This window comes from Penaeus vannamei, chromosome 11, assembly GCF_042767895.1.
Source record: "Penaeus vannamei isolate JL-2024 chromosome 11, ASM4276789v1, whole genome shotgun sequence".
Taxonomy (NCBI): domain Eukaryota; kingdom Metazoa; phylum Arthropoda; class Malacostraca; order Decapoda; family Penaeidae; genus Penaeus; species Penaeus vannamei.
Genome location: NC_091559.1, coordinates 35,395,818 through 35,410,817, shown reverse-complemented (window position 1 = coordinate 35,410,817; position 15,000 = coordinate 35,395,818). Strand labels below are relative to the sequence as shown.

Sequence of the window (15,000 nt, the reverse complement as noted above, 5' to 3'; positions counted from 1 at the left end):
AAAATATGCACATGAAATAATACACAACACAAAGCGCATACATGTGTGTGCGCGCGCGCGTGTGTATGTTTATTTAAATATATATGTATATGTATATATGTATGTGTATATATGTGTGTGTGTGCACACACACCTATACGTATATATATGTATGGAAGTATACATATACATATATACACATAAATTAGTATACAACACTATACATATATAAATTAGTACATGACACTATATATTTACAGCACACACACTTACACACGCGCACGCGCGTACATGTGTATGTGTGTATAAAGTCTCCACTGATTTTTATCATTTGATACAACACCGCCTTCGCCGCACGCGTACCTTGCACTTTCTGGAGTTCCGTCAGAATTCGGTCGTTGGTTGGGCAGCAAAATAGCGTGAGGTCAAAGTCCTGAGAGGCCGCAGACAAGGTCACCAGCAACGTCTGAACAAGAAGCAACTTCATGGTGTTGCTGGGGAAAAATGGTGCTTCTCGTTAATTTCCGTTTTAGTTCTATAGTAGATCGAAACAATTTGTATATTTTCATATACATGCCCCCCTCCCACCCTACCTCTCTCTCTCTCTCTCTCTCTCTCTCTCTCTCTCTCTCTCTCTCTCTCTCTCTCTCTCTCTCTCTCTCTCTCTCTCTCTCTCTCTCTCTCTCTCTCTCTCTCTCTCTCTCTTTCCATAAACTTGCTAGTACCAAAAGCACTTTTCCTTCTACGATCCACACTCACTGTTCTAGACATCGGCGAAGAGGGGCGAATGCACTGCAGACTTAAACCACACCACGGAGACTGCGTGCTTAAACAGCGATGTATTTATGTTGTTATCCTGCACTCCTTCCCTTGCACGAAGCCCCTCCCATTCCACCTCCTTCTCCTCCTCCTCCTCCCTCTCCCCCTCCTTCTTCTTTTCTTCATTCTTCTTCTCTACCTTATATCCACCTCCTCCTCTTCCTTCTTCTTCTCTACCTCATATCCACCTCCTCCTCCTCCTATTTTTCTCCACTTTCTTCCTCTGAAGACATTATGCGACGCGCTTTCTTTGGTTTTGACGTGGTACTCGTGGTGCCCTATGAGGGTTTTGGTCTTGTTTAAGGTTATCTGTTACACTGCATAACATCCTGTCCTCATGATCATAGAGGCTTGCTTCTTAGACAATAGGTCTGAGAAATATCTGACACTCTTTCTCCCTTTTGTTTATATACACCCACACCTTATGAGTGTGTATAGATTGATAGAGAACCAAAATGTATGCCGCTCTCTCTCTCTCTCTCTCTCTCTCTCTCTCTCTCTCTCTCTCTCTCTCTCTCTCTCTCTCTCTCTCTCTCTCTCTCTCTCTCTCTCTCTCTCTCTCTCTCTCTCTCTCTCTCTCTCTCTCAAAATGAAGACTCTCCAGTCTTGACATGGACAGGTGTTATGAAGGAAATAAGCAGTTGAATTAGTCTTTTATCTGACTGGATTATTTTCTTTAGATTAACATTATTCTATAACAATGCCCGTCCTATGTAATCCAAGCTTAAATCGTTGCACGTTGACAATGGTTTAATATACTCCAAAGGCATCATGAAAGCAGACTCATGCTAAAATTTCTCTAATAGCCACAAAATATAGTGTGGGAGACGGTCTCACAAGACCCATGTCTGTTAACTAAACATCTGTAGAAAATATGTAGAAGCAAGAGTAAAGGGCTGGAGGTTGTTGACACTACGTGACAGTGCCACGTAGTGTACTTTATTTCTGGTATTATTCATACATAAACATATATATGAAAAATAAGTACTTTTTCTCTGATGATATAAAATTAGATTAAAAAAACATTCCTCTAATACACATTCAGAAAATTTACATTCTATTCAGAAAAAAATAATATTTTTTTAATGAAGACAAACAAAGGAACTGAGGGTAAACACAGAAAACGCAGTGTTCTGAGCATCAAGGGGTAACTAATATATTTAACATACTCCCCACCATATGAGTAATTATGTAAGACAAATTTCTCCTTGTAATTTTCTATAACAAACATATACTATTTAATTCACTAACTTATCTTAACCTCAACCTTAAGAAATAATCTACATCTAAATTAAATACTACAAATTATTACGTCGTTTTTTTTTCGGGGGGGGGGGGGGGTACAGCACGACCCGTCGACTATAGGAAGTAGGTTTTAAACAGTTCTCTTCACAAGGCTCAGAGCTACTATTTTGATTGTTTCCAGGAACAGATGGTTGAAGTCCAGCATTACATCCAATGAGAAATTGTAAAGGAGTCAAAGGATTTGAGGTTCATCTCCAACAAATGTTAAGGGTCTAGAATTTACACAAAGGGTGGTCTCTAGCTCACTTCTTGACAGATTTAACCCCTATTGTTTTCCTCAGACTTAACAGACCTAATCAAACGTTCCCACCATGGAGAACGGGAACAATGAATTTCCATTGAGGAGATAATGTTATATTCTTGCTGAAGATGACGAGTTGCACTCTCTAATGTTTTAGCATTATCTGAGTAAAGAATTGAAGGGAGACCTCTTCGTGCTGTAAATCCACATATTGCAATCATGTAATTAGAAGATAATGAATCAGTCAGTTCTTACTGGCTGCTCTTACTACTGCACATGTAAACAGCAAAAGGTGCAATTTCTTGGAAGTCAAATCAATACAAAAGAGTAGTAGTGAAGGGAGAAGCAACCTTAACTCTTAATCTTGGTTGAGGTGCAACAGGCTGACTACAAGCCCTAGTATCATACCTCTTACCCTTAACTCTCTTTACAGTTTTAGCAATTAGTCTGACTCCTACTATCCAGTAGCTGCCTCTTAAAGTAGATACAGTGGTTGATATTCCAGCATGCTTGAGAAAAAAAATATATATGCTGAAATTGAACCAGGAGCTTAGCAGCATGACCTGAAGGAACAATAACAAAGTGTTTCCTTTCTAAACTTAAATCAGCATTCTCCAAACGATTCTAAATCTCAAAACTCACGCAAATCAGAATCTGTTATATTTCCTGTGCGCAACGTTTGGGTACACTCATAGTTCATGTTAACAGGAACCATCCATGAGCCAGATAACACCCAACCAAATACAGACATTTGGCTACTAATCCATTACTCTGATGCGGCTTAATTTCAGAATCCATAAATCCCCAATAAGCATCCAAACCCACAAGTATATCTATACTCGGGTAACTATTATTCTTGTAATCGTCAGCAAGTTGAAAATCGGAAATTGCATTAACCAAATTATTAGGAATACAAGGTTTAGTTACCGATGCACAAACTTTTGGAATCTCTAATGCCATTAAATGTTTTAAACTAATTTCGTCTAACATATTAGTCTGTTTACCTGGAGGTGACTTACTACCCCCAATAGTAGCATATGACACAGGTTCCGAGCTCACCCACTTGGTCTTAACTTACTGGCCACATAAGTTCTATCAGAGCCTGTATCAAACAAGATGGCTTCACAACAAACACCTGACTCATCAAACACTTTTAACTCTAGCTGTCTGTAACAAACAACTTGTTTTCGTCAACATATTACACTTCCTAAGAGTCACTCCATGATTCACTTACGGACTGCAATTTCCTAAAGGTTCTACAATATCACTCACACTTTTCGCCATAGTCTTTTCTGTGCTTACCCTTTAATACACACAGAAAACTAATAAACACCTCACAACTACTGGCAATATGTCCATTACTTAAAATCTTGAAACATGAATAGGCAGCCTTGATTTTTCCTTTATGGTCCTTTGAAGGCAGCTTCTGAATATCCCAGCACTTAGACTTGCGTTTCTTGCTGCAGAAAGCACAATAAGATGATCCTAGTTCAGATGAGAGACGATGCAGATGGCACTCTTTTTTCCGAGACCACAAATCGTCCTTCTGTCTTCCCCTTTCCGATTTCCTTGAACGTTTCAGATCTGTCTCGCTTTATCTCCTTCTGCAGGGACTTCAGCAGCCATTCCAGGTTACCTTCATGATCTGTAGATTCCCTCGACCACTCCAATCTTATTTCTTGAGGGAGATGAGACAGGATCACTGGAGTTAACACCATGCCACATTGGTCATTCTTGATGCCGAAGCTTTCCAAACTTCTTACGTGCCTCAAGAGCTGGTCTTGAAGTTGCCAAAGGGACTCAACAAGATTTGTTCCTCTTGTTCTAGGAGATAAAGAGGCATTCAGCGGCCCTTGAACATGGGTAACTATGATTCTTTGAGGATGGCCAAATCTTTCCTTCAATAAATCACAGGCAACTTTGTAATTTGGTATAGTGAGTGCTAATCCTTGGATGACAGAAAGTTTTTCCTTGTAACATAAATGAATTTATTAACAGATATGTCAGGTTGGTCTACTAAGGCTGAAAGTCTATCCTAAAAGGACTGCTATTTTGTCAGCTCACCAGCATATTTGGGAAGCTCTATTTTTGGTAGCTCTGCATCGGACGTGCTCAAATTGGAGAGAGCCTTTGTCACTTCCATCATTTGCACTCTTCATTCGCAGGGTGGCCGCAAATCTAATCTTTTTCTCTTCAAAACTCTAAAAGACTTTGCCATGTTTGTTACCTTACTTGTCCGGGCGTTGACTACTCATCAAAAGACATTCTCACAGGACCCACATCTAGTAGCAAAACATTTGTAGGAACAAAGGGCTGGCAGTTGAAATAAAGAATATTTCAAGTGAAAAAGTCGGAGAAATTCTTGCAACATTCTTCTGTTGATATCATATTCGATGATTTGTTATATTTAACCTTATAAAATCGGATAAATGTGAATGGGTAGGCCTATATATTAATTCAGGGATATTCATTTGTTTTGATAACACGTCAGAATGAAAGGGCAGTCAATTGGAAGTGTGTGTCTTTGTTTTAGAGGCACTTTATATGAATATAGGAGAAAATATAGAGCTTTGTTAAGATGTTTGGATAGATTTATTTACTTATCTGCCATCTTGATGCGGCGCTAACTTGTCAGTTGTTTTGAATTGCGCGCTCAAACTGTTACCAACTGCAGGTGAAATAAACTCCACCCTCGACTTGTGTATAAGTTATCTCTTTCCGAGATTGTTGGTGGGAATATTGCTTTTAAAACCCAAGTATGTATATTTCGTGTGTTATTTTGATATTTCTATGCTCATCAAGGACTGTTATGATTTGTGCTTTATAAAAAGACATTTCCACATGTCTGGCATCACTGAAGAGGGCCTGCCTGCGTTGGAAAGCGTTTTAAGCAGGGAACGGTACAGCGCTTGGCAAGAATTCTTGCCAAGCGCTCCCCTGCTTAAAACGCTTTTAGTGTTCTGACCATCAAGGGATAACTAACGTATCTAACATATAGTATAAGTGTAATCTAAATAAGCCTTTATGGAAATAGCAATAATACTGACTACAGCGTAGGCTTATTAGTTTATTGCTAATTAGTGATGGACCAGTCCGCACTTTAAGCTGAATATATATGAAGTAATAGAAAATTACCGAAGTAATGATAAACCTATGCCAGACAAATAAGTTGGCATGATCTACGCCAAAAGGACGAAGAGAGAAATAGAGAAGTCCCCCATAACCAGAAGCCATGTAATAACAGAAAATTATTTTCGGGATGGTAGACTATTTTAGTTGCCTTCAATTGTTCATCAGCAGCTACTTTAAGAGCGATGAATTCCTTGAAAGACAAATTATCATCGGTTTACTGACAGCCACATAATAATTTTTCGGATTTTTTTATGGCCTTATCGTCCTTTTCAACAACTTTTATCATGAGTACTGCACTTCTGTTTTCCAGTAGTTCAAATAACTCTAACATCTAGGCCCTCTTTAGCTATAACTTTGTGGAGTCTCTTCGTCATCAGATATCCTCTGAATTCTGCGTCTCATAAGTCCATATCATGTAGAAGTCTCAGCGGTCATTGTTTTGTGTTGAACTAATTTGTGACAACAGGGCTGACTCAAACATACCTTATTCACTAACATTTTTTTCAACAAAAAATAGCCATTGTATAGAGCTGTAATAACGATGAATACTGTAATCAAATAAGAGCAACAGATTTTGAGATCTTTATTGCTGACTATTGTTTTTTAATGTTCACACCAGTGTCTGTGATATTGATAATCAGTGTGTACTTTCCTATTCGTATTACTTATTACTCTTGTTGGTAATTGTTGAGACTAAGTTCCAAACGTGGGGGGACCCCCTCCCCCCTCCAAAGGGGGGGGGAAGGCTGGGTGCCGTACTTTTCCCAGAAGTGCCCGTACCTACCATGATATAATAATTGTAACAAAAATATTTTACCCATTATAATAAAAGCAACAAAATATTAATTGTTATTTGAAAAAAACTTCAACATTTAATAATATAAATAATAAACAGTTAAACTTACCCCATGCCACACTGAGCACAGAAATCACTAGCTGTTGCCATGACTTACAGGCAAGTGAGTGCGTAATTAACACTGGGTATTGTTCCGAATGGGAGGCAATTGATGTAACAAGGCAGTAGCATTGTTAGATTGTTAACAATCAATCAAGGTTATGATAAAGAATATAATAATGGTAAAATAACCACATTACATAGAATATAAAATAAAATGTATAAGCATAAAATGAATAGAGGAAATGTTATTATAAATAATATAAAATAATGTACAAAAATATTTCGTAATCGACAATGATTCCAGGTTGGTTGAAAGTGGTGCACCGAAAACATGACCTTCATAGAAAACGCAGTTATAGAAAATGGAATAATAGAAATCGAGACATAGATAACGAGTTTATAGAAAATGTAAACATAAACAAATCACTCTGGCTGTGGAAGATTGTTTTGGACTTAGTCTCTGTAAATATATAAAAATGTAAATAAATAAAAACCTGTGCATCTTAATATTTCTTCTATCCTACTCTATTTCTTCCGCTCTATAAGATGGCGGTGTACATTTTCCTCTATTTACGCGCGTCGCCGTCTTCAACCTCTACCCTCTTGTTAACCCATTTAGTGGATGGAACTCCCATAAACCCCAATTCCATGCATATGAAATAATATACCCCTATAAAAATAAAATAAAACGAACTCCCTTATTGATAGAAAAAGGTTAGATTTACAGGAGGGACTTTTTTACTTTATGTCTCACCAGTATTTGAGCCCGTTGACACGATTAAATAAAAAATAACATTCACCCCAAGTCTACTATGATGGCAATGGTTAGCTGTAGTGTAAACAAAGAATAAATAAACAAACCATAAGAAAGAATCGTTCAATATCAAAGGGAGTATATAAGAAATACAAACCTTCTACTACGTTGATCCAATCACATAAACCTACACTTTAATAACCACAAGGGGATTGAGTGGCATAATCACCCCCCCCCATATTTTTTTCACATATAGTCCTTTAATTCTCTAAAGAAAATGAAGTCGAAGGGAGTGTGATTCACAAGAAATCTCTGAAAAATGAGTCACTACTTTTTCTTGACTTTAAATTTTTATCAGTTTCCTTACAGTGGTTGTGAAATCTGTAACAGGTATTATGTATCAGGTTGTATAATGCAAGTAGTAATTTAATTTACAATGAAGGGCATGTAAATCACAATAAAAGAAAAGTTATCACAATTCCTATTCCACGCCACCCTTATTCTGCTAATCTTCCATTACTAATATAAAATCCACGTTTGTCTGTGTTCTCTCTATGCAGTAAAAGCCGTTAATTTCTGGAAATAAGCACAAGTCAGGAAATTTAATGTCATCACTGTTTGGTATTATGAAGAAACCTTATATTCATTAAGATTAAAAAACAGTTATGTATATACTTTAGTAGTAATATAATGTCTGCCTTTTCTGATTATCTTAGTTTCCCCCACCTCTCTCTCTATCTTTCTTTTCTGTTTTAATTAATAGTACAAAGAAATTCGCCATCCCATTCTGTATATCTATAATATTATAAAAGTTTTCACATAAGCATAAAGACTCAGAAAAGAGCAAATAACTGTCAAGAATTCTTGTGCAAATCATTTCATTTTGTAGATGCTTCTGTAAACAAAGTATGTGATGACCCAATATTTGGTACAAGAATCTGTCATAATCTCAAGGCTGTGTTAGTTAATGTCTTCAAGGATATATTCACTGGTAGTTTCCCATTCAAAACATTTATTGTTAAACTAATTTATTTGTTCTTGTTTCTTCTAAATTATAATGATGTAGAATCTAAAGGCTACATTGTCTTGGGGAAGAGGTGACTATCAAATATATAATAAAATGCAACAATATTGCTTATATCATATTGATTATCTTCTTTTCTTTTTTTTTTTTGAGAGAGAGAGAGAGAGAGAGAGAGAGAGAGAGAGAGAGAGAGAGAGAGAGAGAGAGAGAGAGAGAGAGAGAGAGAGAGAGAGAGAGAGAGAGAGAGAGAGAGAGAGAGAGAGAGAGAGAGAGAGAGTATGACTGGGTACAAAGAAATAAAATAAGAGAAACAATTATTACCAACATCAAAATTCATATTGGTATCCAAATATTTTGCTAAATTTTTCACTCATTAATAAGGAAATCAAATAAGAAATAATTATAACTGATAATATATATTCAGCACCATGAGGTACAACATGATAGGAAGAATTTTATCCTAAAGTTACAAGTGTGTAGGTTTATAAATGTACATGGGTGACTGCAACTTACACATGTGGCTCACAGGTCTATATGAGAATAATAAAATACAAAACAGACACATGTGGTACACTAAAACAACAGGTTATTGTATTAAGAGGTAACTGCAGATACAAAATGTATGTTTTACATTATCTGAAAAATTACTTACAATGTACAAAAAAAGATAACAAATCTTGTAAAGACTAGGAATGTTCAACTTTTGACAATGAAGCCAAAAGCATCAATACAGAGTATAATTTGCCTTCACTCTTTCGATTATATATTTTAACATATACAATATACAGTCTATATTCTTTAAATTGTAATTTTGATATCAAGAACTCAAATCTAGTTTACACAATTAATTACAAGTGACTGGCAATTATTACAAAACCAATCATAAGGTATAAAGAATTTCTTTGCCTCCAAACTCAAGAAGAAATGTCATAAGCTCTGAACAGCAGTGATTGTCCAATCTGGTAATTGCCGCTAATCAAGGCCCTTGTGAGTAATTGGACTAGGAGTGAATAACTCTGTAATCTTTTTTTTTTTTCTTATTCGAGAGAAGGCTACATATAAGGACATAACAGCACCGTTGCCTCACTGGAAAGTTGCCTCTTATCTCCACGTTTCTTTGATTTCTTCTTTTTTACTGATCTATAGATTCATTTTCATTTCTCTTTAATATAAAATGAACTTTAGAAAAAGAGGAAAAAAACTATAAAGGAGAAAAGAATATGTTTGGGAAAGTATGCTGCACATACCTTAGCATACTACATATAAACAAGACATTCACACGTACTTACAATGCGGACATCCATACACGCACACATAGACAACTGTTCTTCCGTTCCAGCTTTCACCATGGAAGGCTCATAAGGATGGCAAATACATAAGGCAGAAGAATACTATGTCAGTCACCTCAAAGAGAATTTAACACTTCAGAAACCACCTCTAATATCTACAACAATATCAATAAATGTATGAAAAAAATGAAAGTGAAATGTATGATTACAGAAAGACAAAAAAGAAAAAAATGATGATGTTATTTCATTCACCCTCTTCTTTTCATGCTCAGATGAACTCCTTTACTGTTCTCCCTGAAGTAGAAAATTCTCTAAAAAATATATATTCCACCTTAGATGAATCACTTCACAATGGTCAGCCGTAGAAGCACTTTGGTCGGTGCACAAAGCAGGTAAGAATACGTGATGCACAAAATATACACTTCATATTTGGTGGGATACAAACATACACAAAAGTCCCTTAAATGTGCAGGAATGTACACTGTGGTCCACGAAGTAAAATTTTTTGGGTTTTCTCCTGTGCCATTATATAGACACCAAACATACGAACCTTTCTTTTCTTTTGCGTGTTGATTATCACAACACATATATATATATATGAATGGGAATAGAAATAAGTTTTATCTTTTTTGTGTGTGTGTGTGAACTTCTGGAAGCTCTGGGATTATCACATCCATTGTTTGTCGATCACATAGTTCACTTCTGGGGTACGATTAATAAGGTTTCACTTGGGTATCTCCAACACTATAGTAAAACTTCCTCAGATCATCTATTTGCAAATACCATTGCAAAAAAAATACTTGCAAATGTTCTCTTTTCTTATCACCCTTAACAAATATTGTATATAATTTCTGTACAGTTGTAGGCTATTTACACTTTGCTCTCAGGTCCCACAGCATGGTGCTCGAAGCTTTGCCGGATGCGTGAGAGATGCGAGGCTGTGACATGGCCATAGACCTTGTTGTACCACTCTGGTGTACGCCCTCTGAAAAGACAATAAATCGAGATTACACTACTGCTGAAATGTTATTATATTACTTTATGAACCATATGACAAAAAGTAAGAATAATTTCAGAATGGGGTTATGTATTTTAATATCTTTTGTGTCTGTGTAACAATAAATGAACCATTATTACAATGATCTTTCAATATATCTTTTTTTCTCTTTCTAGCAATTCATCTCATCCCCTCAATCATTACACCAGCATAAAATGCTGTCCTTACCTCATGTCAAGCCGTGATATGTGCGTGATCCTGGATTTGCCTGAGCCGCATGGTTGGATAAGGTATCGAGAGGCCAATACTATGCCTCTCACACTGCCCACGAGGATAGGGGCATCAGCATGTTCCACAGAGGTTTCCACTACAATGCAGGTTCCTCGGGCCAAATCGCTTCTCCAACACCTGTAAGTATTATTGGGTTTTACATTCTGTCTGACTTATTCTCAGATTGGCACGGCAGTTCCCACAGTTTGTTATATATTTCAAATTCATGGATTTATACATGGTTAATAAAAGAGTACCTTTGGCATATCAAACCTGAGAAATACATAAATGTCTGACCATTACCAACTCTACCCATCCTATGAGTTATAATGAAGATCTAGATCAACCTGTTAACTACAGAAAGCAGAATATACACTCCAAAGAACTCACCTCAATACACAATAATCCACAGGAGGCCGAGGGGGCATGGAGTTGCACATATACTGGAAGACTTCAGCTTGACGATCTAACCGACTAATGACTCTCCACTTCAACAAGGAATCATCCCACAAGTGCCTAATAAAGGTAATTAATCCATATAAGTATATAATGAGAGTAATAGATAAAATAATATGCACAGAATGCCCTTTCTGTATTCCAGGGTGGTCTTCGAATCTGATAAAAAAAAAAAATCAGAATTCACCAATATTGCATGATTCTTTTTACAATGGCCCTTGGAAGAGTTTGTACCAAGCTGCTATAAATACAAATTTGAAATTAGCATAGCTCATATTTCCAATAAGAAAAAGCTACTGGTGATAACTTGCAGGTAAACTCACCTTTCTCTAATGACACGGTTCAGCAGTTCTGATGGAGGAGCCTCTACTTCCGTTGTTGCTCGCCACAGCCTCAAGGGGTGACCATCTCCAACCTTGCGATAAAGAATCTCAACGTTGGGATCTGTGCAGTTCATGTGTACCCAGCCTCTGGACCTGTAAAGATCAAGCAAAAAATTGTAAAATGTTGTATATCCATTGAAATTCTTGATATCTTAGTTTTTGATTCATAAAAATTTCATCCATAAGTATTTTCTTATATAAGATTAAGCAACTAGATGATATTCATCCCTTCTGAACTATAAAAGGTCTAAAATGCATATATTATTCATAGATCATTCAACAGAGACCCAAAGCCACTCACTTGTCTCTTGCTTCCTTCAGTAACGATGTGATACAGGCATTCATGTAGGTTGACCAATCTCCATCCACACTGGCCACTCCTGGAGATCCCACAACACCTAGGTCCTCAAGGCAAACTGGCTGACTCTGCTCCAGGTATGTGAAGCGGCAGTTGGACAGCATTTCCATCGGCACACACTGGAGTTGGCTGACCTAAAAAAAAAAATTAAATATGTATTTCCTTTCTGGTGTAACAATTGTTTAAATAAAAGATTATTATCTTTTCAATAAGCTTTAATATTTAAAAAATGCAATATTAACAAAGACAGAACTTGATGTATATCAGTAGTCTAGTAACGTAGATCTTAAACTTGAATTTATCTAATTGTCTTCCCACTAAATCAAAAGACCTTACCTGCTGTATCATTAGAGTAAGACAGTGGTGAGCTGCCTTGTTTTCATGCAGATCTCGAGGCTCAGGAGTACCTGTCGCTCGCCTTCTCAATGGACTGGAACCTGAAGTCCCGACATTGAGGTGGAAAAGGGATGGAGCCAAACACACAGCCAGGTTGCTAGCATGCATCTGAAAAGAAGAGGAAGGTAAGCAACAGAAAACATTACCTATTCATACTAACACAAAATTTACACTGGCTGCTTTTATATAAGTTTTCAAAGCATTGTTTCTACACTGGCTACTTTCATGTAAGTATTCAAGTTATTGTATGGGAAACATTGATGACAGACTTACCTGATTAAGATGGGAATTTGCTGCCACATCAGCAAGGAATGTGAGAAGCACCATTAAGACTTCACGGTTCTCGTCCGGCAACATAAGAATAGCACACTGAAGGGCCTCAAGGCGGTGTTCAACTGGCAGGTCTGTGAATGAGAAGTGTTGATTCCATAAATGGTATGCACTAATATTAAGCATATACACATACTATATACTGTATATAACTTCTATCATGCTATACTAGACATTGAGTAGTAAAATGTAGCAAAATATATTAAGCCGATATTACCAATTCTGAGTCAGTATAATATATTGACAGTTTTAGGTTTAAAATTTTTATAATCTTATTAACAAACATTGTACAGGTATACAAGGTGCTCGAACACAATAACCATCTCATTCTAAGTATTTACGAGGCATATGACTTACATTGGAAGATTGCTATGAACATTTCAGAGAGCTTGTTGGTCAATAACACTTCAGGCAGCTCCCTGAAGTATGTTTTGACCATGTCAGCTATGTCACAGGTACCAAAGTCAGAGTACTGAATGTTCTCTCCCATTTCATGTAACTCTTGCAGCTTCTGAATACGGGATCTAACACCAGGTTTCCTGAAGATGCCAACCTTAAAGAGAAAGAAGTCACATTGTAGAAAATAATAGTTATGAATGCATCTGTTACATCTGGATATTTCTCCTCATGTGGTTCATTTCAACATGGCTACAGAACAAATGGCTTTGAGGTTGTATTTTACCTGATCCAGGCTTGAAGTCCTGAGGTACTGCAGAGCTGCTTGGATCCCAGAAGGCAGTGGTTGTCCTGTTCTTTGAGCAATCACCAGAAGAGGCACACCAAAGACCTGTCTGTCGCGGTAGTCTGGAGTCTTCATTTTGCGCATGAACTTTGGCAGTTCCCAGTTCCACCCACTGCGGTTGCTTGGACAGTACCTTTCCATGAGTGCTGTCAGCCTAATGGAAACAATGCACAAAATTATTATTAGAAGGAAAAAATTAACATGAAATATTTCACCCAATTCATTATGAACTCCCTCTGTAAAATTCAGTCTGTATGGTATTAAGGATACAACTCTTACCTCAACAAAGCTCGTTTTCGTAAGTGCAGCATCTGTCCGCTGCTGAATCCGTTAATCTGTGTTCCGAGCTGGCGCATAGACTGCTGGTATGATTTGCGGTTGAAGCTGTGCCATCTGTCCACTGTCACTCTAAAGAAAAATATATCATTCAGATTAAATTTCATACTAATACTTTTAACAATTATATATACACAAGTATACTGCATAGCCTTCTTTTCCTTTTTGGTCTTTACACTGGGATATGAATATCTTCATCATCAATTTAAAAGGCTAGTGTATAATGTAAAACTTGTAATTCTTAAATCTTACCTTCTCTGACAGGGGTCTTCATTCTCATCATCATCGTGAGTAGAAGGTAAAGGCGAGTCTCTGCTCTCTACTGTACACTCACTACTACCTGAACCTTCATGCGCACTTGCTTCTGGAAGAAACCGAATACCTATTAATGAAGAACACTTTGATAATAAAAACTAATTTAATTTTGCCACATCTAGCATGGATATTAATTTAAACAGAGAAAATAATTTAGAGTGCCACATGCAGTATGTTGGAATTCAACAAGAACTTACTTTGAGCATAAAAACAAAGCCACTGGAATAAGTCCTTTGCAAAACTGAGATCTGGGCATAAGTTTTTAAGCAATACTGTCAAATACTGTTCAATAGGATCCATAATTACAAAGGGCACAAGTTATCTGAGGTAGATCATTCACAGCTCTAAATCAAATTATAGAGTAAAGATACACTATCTCCAACACCCCTGGAGACTGACATATCCAGATCGGAAAATAAAGCACAAATCTGACTCTTCCACTATATGGCAGCCTTCCCCCCACCCAATGCAAGATACAACTGTGAGCATCTCTCTCCATAACATGTCACCGTCTATCCTAAGATCCTGAACATTCCCCTAGAAACACGAGTTGCCAAATACCACAAAGTACCAAGATCAAGGGAAGAAATGGCAGACTAAGAGATCCTTTCTTATCTTTCTTATCTATCTCTACAACTGGGATACTGTCTTAATAATTAGCAACTTTATCCTTATGGAGGAATATATTAATAAATAAAAGAAGATTTTCTAAATAACAACCTCTGGCAAATTCAAAATTGCAGGTAAAGCAACACAGCTCAGTGACTCCTGCCTAGCATAGTGTACTCAAGTGTGAATTTTAAAACACAAATATAAGATCATTCCTTTACACTTCTTAGGCACATGTCAGTTACATCTTAGAAATGATCCTGATTAACATGAAAAAGTAAATAACTAAACTAGAGTAATCTTTATATTGATTACTTATACGACCAAATATATGAACAACAACTGTATAACAATGCTGTCATGTATC

General features: G+C 36.8%; 2 protein-coding genes across 2 annotated transcripts in view; both read right to left on the bottom strand.

Moving 5' to 3' along the window:
• LOC113813560 (uncharacterized) overlaps positions 1-867 on the bottom strand; it is a 21,653-nt gene extending 20,786 nt beyond the window's left edge. Inside the window, exons 1-2 of the mRNA XM_070127574.1 lie at positions 739-867; positions 343-473 (exon numbers count right to left, since the gene is read on the bottom strand). Coding sequence (XP_069983675.1) covers positions 343-466 — 124 coding nt within the window. The 5' untranslated portion in view covers positions 467-473; positions 739-867. The remainder of the gene's footprint in view (positions 1-342; positions 474-738) is intronic.
• Positions 868-8,552: 7,685 nt separating this feature from the next.
• The window catches only part of LOC113813574 (uncharacterized), a gene marked incomplete in the record, with an annotated part of 294,474 nt that continues 288,026 nt past the window's right edge, over positions 8,553-15,000 (bottom strand). The window contains 11 exon segments of the mRNA XM_070127263.1: positions 8,553-10,426; positions 10,667-10,846; positions 11,099-11,224; positions 11,488-11,640; positions 11,849-12,039; positions 12,242-12,409; positions 12,575-12,705; positions 12,989-13,184; positions 13,314-13,527; positions 13,653-13,781; positions 13,962-14,073. Coding sequence (XP_069983364.1) covers positions 10,312-10,426; positions 10,667-10,846; positions 11,099-11,224; positions 11,488-11,640; positions 11,849-12,039; positions 12,242-12,409; positions 12,575-12,705; positions 12,989-13,184; positions 13,314-13,527; positions 13,653-13,781; positions 13,962-14,073 — 1,715 coding nt within the window.